The following is a 16,715-nucleotide window of genomic DNA, read 5'->3' on the forward strand; positions in this document are numbered from 1 at the left end:
TTTTTTAGGCAAAGACTCTGCAACCCATTGAAATTAACTCCACGACCCACTTTTGGGGTCCACCATTTGAGAATTACTGTTGTAAAACAACCACCAATATGAAGCTACTGGTATTTTGTTAGCAGAGAGAAAGGAAGCAAACCATAGACAAACACACTTACAGACTCAATTGAGACCGAATTCAAGATGTAATCTAGGTTGTAATGAAGGACTGCCATTTGTCCTGAGGGGAGAAACTCAACGAGTCCTAGCAGGAGTGGCGCTGCCACACTGAAGGGAAAATATGAGATATTCATGGAGATTTACAGTTGCCGGGATGCCCAAGATGGATGCTGCTGAGTTTCCCACTGGACAGTCGACAGGAGAAGAGGTATTCAGTCATGAATTCAATTAACTGCAAAGAGCCATGCTCGATTGGGCCCACCTCTGTTCAATTACTATCACTAGCTGTCATGCTCCCCGCAGGAGACTGCAGCACACATTAGAAAAGACGGGTAAAAATCTTACACCGAGGAAAAATCTCTAGTGTCCCAAAAAGAATACTCATAAACACAGATTTGTTGCAAAATGATTATTGAAAAAAACAAATGGTAAAAACAATCACAGTTAAAATGTCCAGCAGCTGAAGTCAGTATAAGAGTAGACAGTCGGTGTACATTGTAAGATGAAGTAGTATACGGGTAGTATACTAGTAAACTACAGTGGAACCTTGGTTAGCATCATTAATACACTCCAGAATGTCCGACTAACCGAAACATACTCTAACCGAATGAATTTTTTCAATAAGTAAATCAAGTAAATCCAATTAAACCTTTTCAGAAACCCTAAAATGTTAACACAAAACACAGTTTTATAGTTTTACAATTACAGTTTTACATGGAGAAAAATTAGAAATACATATAAATAACAAACGAAATGGATAAATTAACATTTTAGGTTACTTTTACATTGATTGAAGACGTGATTGTTGACAAAGCCAGCGATGGAGCAACAAGCTCAACACGTACACCACCTCTAACCTCAAATCTCTGCTTTTCTTTTCATCACGGCTCCAAAATAATCCGCAATGGAGCCAAAGAAAGTTGCAAGTGCCAGCATTTAATAAAGAAGGCGAATTCAAGAAATAACTCGTAACATTTTTGGAACTTCTGGTATAGCTGTGTTAGTTAGCAAAGTACTAACTGATGACATCATAGACAGGCAACGGCGCTGACCTGCGCTTCATGTTTCCATGTATTAGCAAGCTAATAGACTGCTAACAAGGACGTTTTGTGATACAAATACGTACATGAAGAACACAGTTGGACTCAAAGTGTATTAATAACACGACACAACGTGTGTCATATTGTACGCTAACCGGAAGATGTACTCAAATCGAGGCAAAATGTCAGCGTAACTATTTGACGCGAACAGAAAAATCGGAGTGTACGCTAGCCGAGGTTCCACTGTATATGGACTATGTAGTTGATGTATAACAGCTTTCACATTTACAGGAAGAATTTCTACAATCAAGTTACACAAAACCCATCCAAACATAACTTCAAGGATCATGCTTTGTGCACTGGGGCACAATCAGGCAAAAGCAGAAACGTGCCATCATCCCCCATAACCAGAAAACTGTTTTCAATGTGACACAATCATGTCAGTGACTGATAGACCAGAGACATCCCCTTCTCTGAACAAAATGACATTTAGGGTGTCAGCACTGTCATTAAAAACTCTTCTTTCATAATGCATAAGTCTGTCCACAGCATCTAGAACATATTATTGCCCTGCCTGCAAGATCTGATTGATAGAGACATCTGTCCCATTTGGCATAGCGCATAGAGGCTTTTACCACGCTACTTGGTGGCCTGGAACATTTAACACTTGCTCCACATCTTAAAAAGAAATAGCTTTGGTAGATTGCCTTGGAAAGGCGCCTGCAATGGAAAGTCTAATTGCACTGATGGGGATGCCGCTCATGTATAGGCTTGAGGCAAGAGATTAGAGGTAGTATGTGATGAAGCCAAATACTGACAGAATGTGTCCTGTCTGGGTAGGTTTTGTTCTTCAGCTAATTTATGTCCAGTCTTATGGCAATTCCATGGACACTTGCCTATACAAACATGGGATACGAATTCCCGCACCCCATATTGTCATTGTCTTGTCCCTTTGGGGTACAGTTCCATATGGCCCCTTATGTGTTTTTCGGTCAAGTCTTCAGCCAGGTCTTCAGGGAGTGAGCTACTGAATTGAACGTAACAACAACGAATCTGTTCCAGAAGACCAAGTATTTTTGGCACACTGCAGCCAATAAAATTTGTGGCCTGCCAGCCACACACGCAGATATAAAGAGGCATTCAAATGTTCTCGAGGGAGAGAAGCATATTATTAGAATACTTTTTGAAAATATGTTCCTGTTTTTGGAAAAAAAAAAAAAAAGCAGCCAAGGAAAACATGTCATGACATATTTTTTCTGTTATGGCTGTATGTCGCCACCAGCTGATACAACATTATACAGTGTTCCCTCGTTTATCGCGGGGATAGGTTCCCAAAATAGCCCGCAATAAGTGAAACCTGCAAAGTGGCCAACTTCATTTTTTTACAATTATTATATATGTTTCAAGGCTTTAAAACCCCTCACCATAAACATTATACACTTTTCTCAAACAGGCAATAACAATTTCTCACATTTCTCTCTTGTTTAAACAAAACCTTCATTTGAATTGAACTGATCAACCATTGGGTGGAGCAGACAGATGAGAGAGGGACGAGAGAGACACACAACTTCCCACAATGCAATTCTTCTTAAAGGGGCAGGCCCGTAACAGTGTTTATACACTGTAATACAAAAAAACAGCACTAAAAAAACTCTGCAATACAGCAAAAGGTGAACGGCGATAGACATATATCGCGGCGTGACTAACCTATGGCTCAATTCTAATCCTGTGACATCTCCTTTGCTTCAGATTTGCTCCTAATTGTTCAAATACTGTGCTGCACGGCAGTCAGTGAGGAAAAGTCAGAGGAGTCAATCACGAGCTATCAATGCATTCACAACATGCCTTTCGACCCAACAGTATAAAAATATAACAATCTGACTCACGGTGTCATCTTACGAAGAACACCAAACTAATCACACAGCAACTTAACACTCAAAGGGCGCACCTAGGAAATATACAAACATGCACCAATCCAAATTTAAAAGGAAAATAACCAACTCTTTTAAAGCCCTCCCACAAGGCATTGCGTCTGAGCAAAGCATTCATTGCAACGCATTCATTCTTTGCAATGATGTCAGCCTCCCTCTGGGCTCTTCTGGCTTCCTCTGGTGGACAGAGGCAACATTGCAGTGCCATCCATGCATCTATCTATTTTCTTTGCTGCTTGTCCACGAGTGTTTGCTCAAACGAAATGCATTATGGGATTTTTTTTTAACTCGCACTGGTACATGTTTGTATATTTCTGAGGTACACCTTTTGAGTGTTAAGTTGCTGTGTAATTAGTTTGGTGTTCTTTATTAGATGACACCGTGAGTCAGACTGTTACTGTAATATAAACTTACCTCCAGTAGTTGGCAGGGTTGTTGTGAGTGTGATTTGCCATTTTATGACGTGGACATGTACGGCTGATGCACCGGTGCGGCTTATACACCGCAATTTATGGTAATTCTATGGTATTCCAACAATATTTATGAATGGCTTTGAAATGACTAATACAACTTTTCTTAAATCCTGCCTATTGAGGATCACTGGAACAGACAGTTTGTGTACAACCTTGAGCAGTGTCAGAGCTAAGAAATCAATACGCGACTAAAGAGAAGCGAGGAAAACAGTAAGCTTTTGCTTACCCCAAGGACCACTACATCAATATATTACATCATTCACGTTATAAACAACATACTGTATTTTTGTTGATGTTCATGTTATCTATAAATGTTCCTGGTAGTTGGTTCTTTCTGCTTAGCATTTAAAATCATAAACGAAAGAAAGAAAACTGAATTAAAAGGTTTATGCTGAGGATGCAAAGCAAATTTATAGACCAACTATGGAGCCTTACTTTGACACAGAATAGGTTTTTCCGACTGAATCCCTTCACCTATCCATCCACGTCTCACTCTGTCCACTCTGCCAGCTTCCACAGACCAATTTCCCTGGTTGCCTCTGTGGGGCTGTGTGTGACTGATGGGCCTAGGGACACCCTCATGTTAGTGTGTACCTAATCGCAAAGTATAGACTTGCTGTAACGCTCCATTAAGGGCCTGCAGCAGCATGCTATACTAGTTAGGGAAATACACCAGGGACCGGAAGGTCACTAGTTCAAATTCCCTACAGAGTTCACTGCTGCCTTGTCCTCCTCTACATGTCAAATTGAAAAACATTGATGGTGACAGTTTGCCGGGTAATATACAAGCACACATACAAAACATGTTCTTCAGTGAGTAAACTGTCTGACGGTGCTAAAGTAAGTGTGCCCTTCTGACTTTCTATGTTAATGAAAAAACTGAAGCACAAAGTTAAATCCTTTATTGAAACATTCGGGTAATGAGCTTGTCAGTCATTAAGGTGGTGTCTGTTTACTCCCAGGATGAGACACAAAGACAGGATAAGAGGATCAGTGACAGTTTGTTTGTGATGCCATGATGAGCGGCAGATAGCAGTAGCCTCACTTCCCATTGGGAAGGTATGCTCCGGAGACATAACACCATGCATGCTGCTTTAGAGGCAACAAAATTGGATTGCTTGCTGGCCCCGTGACTGATGAGTTCATTAAAGTAGAGAATATGGAGAAAGAAGTCAGGCCGGCCACAGCTCCGTTCATTCATCTGGTATCTTCCTTCACTACTCTAGCCTAAGTAATCAAGCAACTGATGACTGCTAAACTCAACAATCTAGTAAACACTGTCGCTGTTGTATACATATACTGTATACATATATTTGGTTCATGTCCCTTACCAAGTTTCACCTCAGCTTTTTGGAGCCATCAGCAAGCTTCTGGCATAATTTTAGTTGGATATTTGTTCACTCTTCTTGGCACAACTGGTAGAGTGCATTTAAAATGTTTGGCATGACTTCTCAGCATAGTCCACACAGTTGTTCTTTTGGGTTGAGGTTGGATCTTTAGGAAGGCAATTCCAGAACCTTAATTTTAGCCAGCTTTATCCATTCCAAAATTAGTTTGGATACGTATTTGGTCCTGGATCCTCTTGGAACATTAAATTGTGTCCAGGTTTTAGCCGTACTTTTATTGACTGGATGTGAAGTTAGAGAATTTGGAGGTGGTCCTCCTTCTTCATGATGCCATCCACTTTGTGCTATGCACCAGTACCACTGGCAACAAAACACCCCCAGAGCATGATGCTACCACCACCATGCTTGCCAGTTGTTACAGTGTTGTTAGGTCTGAAAGCCTCACCTTGTTGTCCAGAAAGAAGCTGGCTCCATGTGGGCCGCTGAAAATTTCATTTGAGCTCGACAATGTTGATTTTGGAGCAGGGGCTTCTTTGTCGGCACCCTTCTCACTCCAGTGATGAAAATGACTGTCAAGTGTGTCAACTGTGCATCATACTTGGAGTCCTAAGTAAATGCATATATTCCACTTGCAGTAAAAAAGACGGCAATTGTCTTTTCTTATTATGATTAAAGCCACAATAAGTAGCTGCACTAAGCAGGTGCAGGTGAAAAACCTTTTCATATTTTGATTAGACAAAATATGAAATAGTTATATAGTTATATATTTTTAACCACATTTTACGATTACTATTTTAGACTCAATCTTGAACACACTTTATGAGCAATTGTTAACCATTTAAGATGCAACATTTAGTGTAGTAATTAATTTACACACCCACAAATTACCAAAGGAAAATCACATAATCTGACAAATGTTTAAAACCATAAAGTAACCAAAGTTAATGCATAAAACAAATATCTTGATAAACCAGAGTCTATCAAACTAAGATTTTCATGATTTCACCCAACGCACCATCATGAGCATTCAGTGAGAGCAAAGAATCACTCTTACCGGCGGTGCTTGAGTGTTTCCGTGCAGTTGCTTAACAAGCAAGGGCAATTGTCATCTTCCACAACTCAGCTCACAGCACACACCAAAGTGAGCAATAGCCGGTGTGCGCTGCGCTGATTGGAATTCATCTCAACTGGTGCCCAGTCCTGCACGCTGAGAGGCGTGATGCCAGGCAGTTTGCCGCAGTACCTACCACTCAGTCATGGAAAGCTCCCACAACTCTGGGGCAAGCCTGATATTACTGTGCAGAATCTTGAACAGTCTCCTCCAAAAAAGATGCCTGATGTCCCTCTGCAGGACGGCACCAATAGAGCCCCCTTTCTCGCTACTGAAACCCAGGTTTTGATCTTCGTCGTCACCCTCTTTCTCACAAGTATGGGCCAAACAGGTCAATATTGGTGAACTAAAACGGCATAGCAGGTCTTGCCCTTTAGGTCTAGCGCTCATCTTCCTTCAGGTGGTGCACTCATTGATGCTTCTCTGAGCCAATCTTTTCCCTGCACCACCCAGGTCTTCTGTCGCATCTACAGAACGGTCCCTGCAACCTCTCTTTGTGGCTCAGGCGTGCAAGCAAGGTCCCAGTCCGCGAAACTGTTTGAACCCACAAGGCTCATAATTGCAGATCCGACGAGTGGTCTAATGGTGAGCAACCTGAGTTGGGTGCGGGCTCAGGCCTAGTTCCTTCTCGGTGCCAGTCCTGATGAGTGCACGGCAGCCGCCACACTCACAGGCAGCGCCGATGCCACCCAGTTCTCACCATTCCAGCTCCCATTTTGTGAAACACATTCTGGAGACATGAGCTGCAATGGTGACATCTTCCACGAGGTCAGAGTGAGAGCCACCCACTGTCATCCCTATAGGATCATCCCATAGGACGAAGTCCCCCACAAAACATTCTCAAGGCCATAACACACCAGTTCATGAGATCTGTGTGCCTTTAAGGGTCTTGACTCGAATCTTCAGAATGTGGACATTTTTGTCTCGTGCTGGTGTTCCAGCAGTTTCCAGCCTATCCCAGCTAACTTTGGGGGAGATGTGGGGTTATAGCCACGACTGACAAACATAAACAGAACATTTTATATCTAATCTCAAATTAAACTGAAGCAAATTAAAGAAGATTAGTTAAAGTCAGTGGGAGACAAGTCCGAGTGAATTCACTGCTCTGTGTGGGTCTTCTGTTCATGCTCAACATTCATTATTTTGACCTTCCATAATGCATTTCCTATGCAAAAAATATGGTACTATTTATGTTACCGAGACCTAGAACACACTATTACTCGTGGATTACATTAGTAAAAGTCCTACTATGCACATTCTTGTGCACAGCTCGCATTGTACAGACTAGTATGTCAGGTTACAACACAAACTCTGGTTAAAGCAAAGTTTGAGTCAGGCTTGAACAATCCATCCAAATTGTCTCACTACAGGTCATTAAGATCAATGAGTCGCTAATTTTCAGTGCAAGAGCCTGGAACAAATAAACGAAACAAATGTCTTTGTCAGTGATCGTGTCTGAGACCTTTAATAGTCTTGATTGAAATTCTGTGCAAGTTAGAAAGGAAAGTAATTCAAACCCCAGGTGGTGGAAGGGAACACTGGGAGTGGCCTTGAAAACAAAGAAGTGTGGTAAGGCTACTCGGTGAGCGTTCAAAGACAGATCACGGCTTCGAATTTGGAGTGACTTGTGCACAAAGGGCGTTGTGTTGGGGAAAGGACAATATGGCACATCTCTACATCGTTCCTCTTTACTAGCCACGCCTTAAATACTGACCAGCAAGAGGAACGGAATGAACCCTGAGCTGAGAACAATTAGACTGTTGATCCAAGCCGACATTTGCATGAGCAACAGCACCTGCTGTCCTATCCGTGACAGAAACCAGTCACCCAAATAGCTTATGCACCTTCATTTGTATACCAATGACAATGCCCCTTCATTCCTTCTCAGTGTTTCGCACACTCATCAGATACCTCTCTCACCTTATGCAAACCAATTAGAGCCAATTTGGGGAACTTATTTTCTCTCTTTTCTCCTCATGCATATTTGACAGTAAAATTTAGCCACGCGAATGAAGGCTCCGATTTTGCTCATCTTGTATTTATTTGGGCTTCGGTGGCAAACAACGTGTTAATCGCCTCTGAGTTAAGGTGCAAATAGAGAGGAACCTTGTTCGCCGTCATTAGTCTGTTCCAGAAGGTTCAGAATCCCAATTCTACCCCTGAGCCCTTCCCTTTCGTCTTAGCCCTTAAAACCTTGGGCCAAAGAGAAAGAGCCACGGAGAAAAGGGACTCCACTTGATTCTCATTACGTCATCACCCTTGATGTCACAGCTTGCTGGCTGTGACGTAGCTGGACGAGACAATGAAATAGTTCATATGAAATGTTTCCCACCATACATACATTTCTACATGACTGAATGTTATGTAGCCTACCTCAGAACACCTTTTTTTAAATAAAAAAAAACATTTTTCGCAACTGTGACATTTATTGCAAAACAACAAACAACTGTAATACTGTAAATAACAGCTTACAAGCAGCACTGTAACAACATTTATAAAAATTGAAATATATATGAAATAGAAATAACAACATAGCAAACTTTAAGAGCATCAACACATATCAAAATCTTATCAAGCATTATCTCAAGTTTAAAAACCTCTTTGGCCTCGAGTCCTCCTGTTGTTGATGTTCTCTCTCAGATTCTTTTTTTTAAGAAAGTCAAGAATGGCATTTTGCTGCATTTGACTATTCCATACTGGGACTGCAGCTTTTGAGGGGTCCTGGAGTGCCGTGTGGTGTAGCGGAGGGATGACTTCAGTTGGCTCAGCATCTCCTGCAGGATTGACACATATGCATGACTGATGGGCTACAACTATTAACTCTTTGTAAATACAATAATAATAGTAATACTAGTGTAGTTATAGTGTGCTCAAAACAAATACAGAGTGGTGCTAAAAAAAATAGATGGGGGACGTTAGGTTCCAAAAGTTTAACAATCTTTGATAAACTGGTGTGCGGTCCACATATGGTTGAATACAATAAACATATGTCACCATGAGAACTGTTGGTGGACTAGGGTGGCTATAACTCACAGACTTCACTACGATGTGCTGCGTTACATGAGTGATTAGATAGCCAATATAAAACGCTAGCGTCACAGTCCACTTCAGTAATGTACATTCTAGCGAACAAGCAAGTTGTCAGGCAATTTTAACATTCAACTTACAATTAACAGGCTCATATGGTCGCATTCTAGTCATTGTCTAATATTCATGAAATGCAGTAGATTGCAGTGAAGTTAGATATTGGTGTTAGCCGGCTAGTTATAACTAGTGACAATCAACGATTCAAAACATGGCGAACATTTACGTGGAGTAGCAAATTACTGAATATCTAATAAAACATGTGTGACGTTACTGTGAAAATCAATAATTATACTTAATTACTTACATTTATATGCTTCTTTCGGTCTCCGTTCTGCCGCTGGAATGTTGTATCCGAATAGACTCCACCTACGCCTTCATTTCAAGTCTGGTCAGCGGCCACACTTTGTTTCTAGGGTTGTACACCCCTTAGCACCCCTGACCAGTTCATTTAAGGAGAATTGAGACACCATTTGATTCTCGTGAACATGCAAAACCTAGGGGTAAGGGCTAAGATAAGAGGTAAGGGCTAGAATTGGGATTCAGCCTTAATTTAGTTCACCCCAAGCAGCTGATAGTGAACATTTATCTTGGCCAAGCTTGACTTGATCATTCCCTTTGATGTGAAATCAGCAAACAACTCGAGCTGGTAAACAACTTGTGGACATTTTCCAACTGTAATCAAAAAATCCTGGAAAGAACGAATTGCTGTCCCTAAAAAAAACAAAAACAAAAACCACACACGTGACCATGCACTGTAGCTACATAGAAAATACTTGCATACATCTGGATGGCATTCAAAGAATCCATGAAATAAATCCAGGTTGGCATGACACTGTGAACCTTTTGACCATCATCGACCATTTGATGAATTGGGGAAATTGGGACAAATAAGGATTTTCTCCAATAATGCTCACTTAAAACGATAAAGCAAAAGTTGCTGTGGGCCCGCACAGCAAATGGAATCAGACACATGAATTCAATTGCAGAGGCGTTTGAGGTCAGCAGAGAGGGATATTATTTTGGTCTTGAACAGTCTATGCATTTCATTCCAGAATAGGGTGTAATGAAGTTTTTAAAAAATCACTGAAGGTGTCAGTGATTTTGGCAGTTTTCAGTCTGACGCGTTTGAGTTGCTTTGGGAGCTTGGTCACCCAGGAGACACATGAAACTCATATTACGGAAACATTGCAAAGGAACACACAGGGAAATCCTGACAAGTCTTATTGCTCAATTTCACTTCATTTCACTTCTTTTTTTTAATAACTGAATAGATTTAATTTGACTTTGTAATTTATACAATCTAATTTATTCACTGTAGGTGACAAAGGAACCATATTAGTAACTTGAATACGTCTCACAAGAAGTCAGTATAACCATTCTGATTAAATATCATGAAATAACAGTACATTATGCAAATATATAATTCATATGAAAAAATCCTCTCACAATAATTTTCTGGGAACAAGTTTGGAACTTCCAACTCAGCTTACCCATGGTGCAGTTGGTGGTAAAGTTGGGTTCAATCATGCCCGTGTCATCAAGGATTCGCTGGTTGTAGCCGGCTGAGATCCGGAAAGGTGATCCCCCGTGGGTCCCCAGTGTGAGGTGAGCTACAGCCCAGCTGCCAAGTAGAGAAAGCAGGAGCAGGATTATTGTGATGAGCTGGCACCACGGCTGACAGATTTTCTCACATCCTCTACGAGGCGGTGAGGTCAGGTCACGTCGGACCTGCTCAACCTGAACCCCCGTAGCCCCGTTGGCAGAAGACGGCGAAGGGGATTCCTCATTGTCTTCCATTTTGGTTTGTTTATACCTCCCCACCCTTTGAGCCTTGACTAGTCTATAAAAGAGTCTTATAAATGTCCAGGTGTTAGGGGACCTCACTTGAAACCTTTGGGTGCTGAAAAATAGAAGATGAACAGGTCCAGAGGAAAAAAAAACAGATGGTTCAGAAGCATGTGGCAATGATTGACATCCTGCCGTAAATGCTGTCCTCCCACAGCCATGGGCCGGCTTTATACTGTACAGTTCAACTGTCCCTAACTACTAAGCAAATTGTGCTGATTTCACTTGGGCTCATATCTTATCAATAATCCATCTCCTGCTCTTCCCACTGGCTCTTGGCCATCTCATTCTTTTACATACAGTAGATGCACCCTTCCAACTCCAGAATCTTTTTGTCAAAAAAAAAAGAATGATATATATGTAATATATAAAAACATATACATATTTTTTTTTAACTAGGCACTTTTTTCTGCAGAAAACACATCCCATTCAACCTAAGTCAGTAATTTATAAATACATATACAATGCACAGCATAGATGTGCCACTGTTAAAAAGATCCCACATTTTTACATCTTTATGCCTTCATTAAGCCTGTCAAACGATAAGATTCACATTAATCACAGTTTTTGAATTAATTAATCATGTTTATCACCATTGGAAACGGTCTGCAATATGAACATGAACTGAACATTCACATCAAGCTAAAAGGCACCACACATGTCTGGAAATATATCTATTGAACAGTAGCTGCTTTCATAATTGCAGAACACTTGAATCTCACTTTAGCCGTGTTATTATGAGCAATGAGGAGCTGCATTCAAAAAGATCACATAATCGTCACGTTTTGAGTGTATTCACAGCAAATTGTATGTTCACATTAAGAGCTACGCAGCGCTCTTGAAAGCATCATCATGTGAACAGCGCCTGACCAAAACAGTGCTAGTTCGGTCCTGCTCTGGCACCAAAAAAGGAGACAATTATATGAACCAATAAGTGAGTTTAATGATAATGTTTTACATTACGAGGGAGTTACTTTGAGTGCGAGTGATAAGAATATCCACTTAGTGTTTTTCTTTGTCTTGATGTTTATTTAGACCACATAGACACGCATTATAATGCGTGTATTCTGAGCCGCGTGCATGCGCACTCGGGGATTGAACTTGTGTTCTCAGCACACAGAAAATCCTTGCAGCGCACAAAATAAAATCCGTCCTAAACTGTAATTAAAATAAACACAAAACAAATGATTCTGTGCCATTATGCAATGCAACTCTGTGAGGGGCGACAACAAGTGGTAACAACACAATGACTAACACTGTCCACCAGCCAATGATGATAGATCCTGTTGGTACGTATTTACTTACGCAACCAATCAATTAATTAACAGCAATTAATTAACAGCATGTTACATAGTATATGCCGCTTTTTTGCAGGTTAGCGTGTAGCTACTGCTGCAGTTGAGATTTTTGTTTATTTTGTTATTTATTTCAAGTAAATTTCCAGAATGAAATCACTGAGATTTCACACTATGTTTGGTGGTCCTTGAACACATCATAGTTGCTGTGAGACGCAAAAGTGAAACGTATGTATAATTTCTACACTCTGATTCCATCTGTTCATCCATCATCTTACATTACCATTGATTCGTGGTGAGTACCTACACATTTTATAATTTACAATGCACTTAGTGAGGCAAATTGAAGAGAGACGGGAAGGATCCTGAAGCTGAATCTAATCTAGTAATTACAACAGTCACTTTTATTGCAAGCTAAACAAGCTAACAGGAAAGTTGGGAGGGGGGGGATGAGCCATGTGTCAAAGATAGATATTTTAATGGGCGTCTCAATTACTTTCTTTTACTATTTTTCACCATTCTCTGGTGGTCCCGGATCCGAACAACCCGTGAAAAGTGGGGCTCTACTGTATAGAGTACACTGTGAAGCACCTTTACAGTACAGTATTAGGTTTGTTGCTTTAGCAAAAGACTCTTTTTCAAAGCATATACTGGAGTGTAATAAGACAAAAAATGTAATGACAATACATGATTTTCCTGCTCTACCACCGCCTTTTGAGTCCAATGAAATCATAGTGCCATTGTCAGATCTCTCAGTTATGAGGATTGGGCTGAATGTGTATTTAATTGTTTCATTACAAAAAAAGTTACCTCATATAGAATGGGGAAGGGAAGTGAAGATAATTTCACGAAATGGAACAAAATGATCTATTCTGTATGAAATGAGACGAGACCTGCACCACCTGTTCACGAGTATCCATGTTTGTTTATACATTTGTTCTTTAGTTAGCAGGTTACCTCCTGGTTCATGTTGGTGGTGGAAAAACAGTTGAGTGGGTGGGTGTCATTAAGGCTGTTGGCTAAATTTGTGAAAATACATTTCTATGTCTTTACCACAATTCCATGGGTTCTTCCTTGGTCCATGCATTATGAAGTTTAGTCAGTTGACCTGAATCCTATTGAGATGCTGTGGCATGACCTTAAAAAGGGGGTTCATGCTGGAAAACCCTCCAATGTGGCTGAATTACAACAATTCTGCAAAGATGAGTGGGGCAAAATTCCTCCACAGCGCTGTAAGAGCCTCATTGCAAGTTATCACAAACACTTGATTGCAGTTGTTGGTGCTAAGGGGGGCCCAACCAGTTATTAGGTTTAGGGGGCAATCACTTTTTCACACTGGGCCATGTAGGTTTGGATTTTTTTCTCCCTTAACAACAAAAAGTTTCATTTAAAAACTGCATTTTGTGTTCAGTTGTGTTGTCATTGACTAATATTTTAATTTGTTTGATGATCTCAAACATTTAAGTGTAACAAACTTGCAGAAAAACAAACAAACAAAACAAAACAAACTAAAAAGACAATACAGCGGCAGAGGTTTGGATTTTGCAAAACTGCTTGCAAACAATGGGAGAGATTGGTGTGAAAGCTGCTATGACAGAAAAGCACATGTCTTAATTAATAGCAGAGCAAAGAATGGCAATGATAGATAAGCAAAGAGACGCACTTTCTGTCAATTTACCGATTTACTGCTTTGGCGTTCACTTTTTAATTTGTTGATCAGGTTTGTCAGTAATGGATGTAAGACACGTTTGAGCTTCCATTGTTCCTTTCATTCCCCGGTGGCTTTATGGAACAAATAATTTGGTGTGTCAGGTAAAGGATTTTATTATACAATAGTGCGCAGAATGTAGGAAGTGGGCTTTTTTCATAAAAAAAAGGGGTACTGGAAAGAGAATTATTCATTATTTGCTTTGAAAAGAGTTTCTCCATGGGCTGCACATGAATCACATTTTTTTTTTGTTAAAATTTAGATTGTTGTATTGTTATTCCGTGAGACATTTTTTCCACATGTACCCACACACACACACACACACACACACACACACACACACACACACACACACACCATGTTCAGGGCCTTGTGCTTACATGTTTGGGGAATTCAATAAAAAAAAATAGGATTATTATTTGACTCATACCTGTCAGCATTTGCATTTGAAAGTAAGTGACATTTTCCGGAAAATAAGGGAAAATAAAACCCAACTCCCAATGTGCTGCACCACAACCAGATTGCTGTCGCTTAAGCATGAATACCAACCCCGTCACCATAGCCATCTGCAGTACCGTTAACGTTAAAGTGAAAGTAAAAATATGGGAAATTTACAGGAAACTTGAAATGGGAGGGTGGCGGGAAAGAAGGGAAAAATACGGGAATTTCCTGGGGAAAACGGGAGGGTTGACAGGTAGGATTAGACTTATTGTCTTGTTCTGCTTTAAATACATTTCTGACTCTGGCTCTCGTGGGGCCGGTCTTGGTTCTGCCTGCCTCCGTGGGGCCGGTGGCTCTCTGGTGGTGGGGGCTCAACCTGGCTGTGTGGGGAGGGGCTTTCTCGATGGTGGGAGGCGGTCCCTCTCCTGTCATGCATTCTCAGTGACAATTACACGTTTACACATACGCGCACATTTATATGCATGAACACATGCACGCATGAACACGTGCACGCATGAACACGTGCACACATACACAGAGATACGTGTACACGCGTACATGCACATACGTACTTCCTCATATAGCTCACTGATTTAACCAGGGTGTTATTATGCTGTTGGTTTTATTACAGTGATGGTGATGTGGTGATGGAATATGATTATAGATATTACAATGGTGTGCATTACAGTTATTGTCATTCTGTTCACTATCATGGTTAATATTTTCATTACTACTATGACCACTAATATGTGTAACTGTTTCAATTCAGTATAATCATTGTGGTTGTTATTATTATTATGTTATATATGTTATTATTTTGGCCTCTCCATCATGGTCTTGATGGCCGTCGCTGACATTTGTTTCTGTTGTTCAGTTATTGTTCTCGTGCTGTGTTGTCTTCCGCTTTTCCCCGCACTCTGTTTTATTTTCTCTTCTTCTCTATCCCCTCCTGCTCCAGTCCGCCCCCTCCAAAATATGCATAACAACAAAACATCAAATAAGGTCAAACATATTTGTATTTCACACTTTTCCCTGCCAGAGCAAATCTGTTGAGCACGTAAGGGCATTTACATCAACAATACTATCTGCCCTAACGGCTGGACAGGACAAAAAAAAAAAAAAGAAACTTCTGACGTTCTTCATGGCAGGTCAGTCAAGAGAACCAGGGCAGTGGAGCCAACTGGCCTTGGGCGGCAAGGCTCACTGGAAGACGAGGAGAGTGAGGAGGAAGTGTTAGTGTTGGGCGTCGTGCCAACAACAGTGGATCGTGAGCCGTTGAGTAAAATGGCAGTGTTTATTTGTGATGCAACACGTTAAGTAAAATAAAAAAAAAAACTTTTCCAAAGTCTGTATGTGCAACAAACAGCGTTTACCCATGTAATTACAGATTGCAATTGTTAAAATACATGCTTTGATAATTTAGTGCAGGGGTCGGGAACCTTTTTGGCTAAGAGAGCCATAAAAGCCACATATTTTAAAATGGATTTCCTTGAGAGCCATATAATATTTTTTAACATTGAATACAAGTAAATGTGGGCATTTTTAAGGAGGACCTCTAAAGTTATTCTTTTTATTAACATTGTTACACTGAAGCTATCCAATAATAAATAAATTACTTTTTACCATTAATGCGACTTCTGGTGCTGCGTGCTTTTGCACCGTACTCCGTATCTTTTTCTTTTTCCAGAATTAGCGATCTGACTATTTGATTTAAGGAAGGGAAGTTCATGCGAATAGGCTACCGCGAATAGGCTACCGCATTATCCAGTGATAATCGAATTTTGGTGTTTGACCCGGAAAATATTGGAAGGACAGCTGGCACTGGCTCTGGCCACCCGCATTGTGGTAGAAAATGGATGGATGGACTAAAATGCATAACAAAGTTTTATATTTTGAGTGTTATTTTTAACACTGTGATTTCTGTAATGTACGTCAGCGAACAAAAAACCAAAAATACATTTTTATCGTGTTAAGACATGTTTGAGAGCCAGATGCAGGCATCAAAAGAGCCACATCTGGCTCCCGAGCCATAGGTTCCCTACCCCTGATTTAGTGTATTGACACCCTCCGACGACAAGTCCGTAAGTCCGTTTTATGACATATTTGACTTCAAAATAATCTGCATGCACTGTCAGAGGTATGTTGCAGAACAAACCAGTAAAGACATGTCATGTTTTGAACTAGTTGTGTGTCTCCATGGCTGCCAGTGGCGTCCCGGGCCTTCAAGCATGTCCTTCTGCATTCAATTTGCTTTGAGGATGACAAAAAAAGACAAG

At 40.7% G+C, this 16,715-nt stretch overlaps 1 protein-coding gene across 2 annotated transcripts in view; it reads right to left on the reverse strand.

The window, feature by feature from the left end:
* The window catches only part of alk (ALK receptor tyrosine kinase), a 375,499-nt gene that overhangs the window by 97,540 nt on the left and 261,244 nt on the right, over positions 1-16,715 (reverse strand). For both annotated transcript variants that reach the window (XM_054795492.1, XM_054795494.1), the window contains exon 5: positions 10,641-10,771. In XM_054795492.1, coding sequence (XP_054651467.1) covers positions 10,641-10,771 — 131 coding nt within the window. The remainder of the gene's footprint in view (positions 1-10,640; positions 10,772-16,715) is intronic.

The sequence above is a fragment of the Dunckerocampus dactyliophorus genome, chromosome 13 (assembly GCF_027744805.1).
Source record: "Dunckerocampus dactyliophorus isolate RoL2022-P2 chromosome 13, RoL_Ddac_1.1, whole genome shotgun sequence".
NCBI classification, from domain to species: Eukaryota; Metazoa; Chordata; class Actinopteri; order Syngnathiformes; family Syngnathidae; genus Dunckerocampus; species Dunckerocampus dactyliophorus.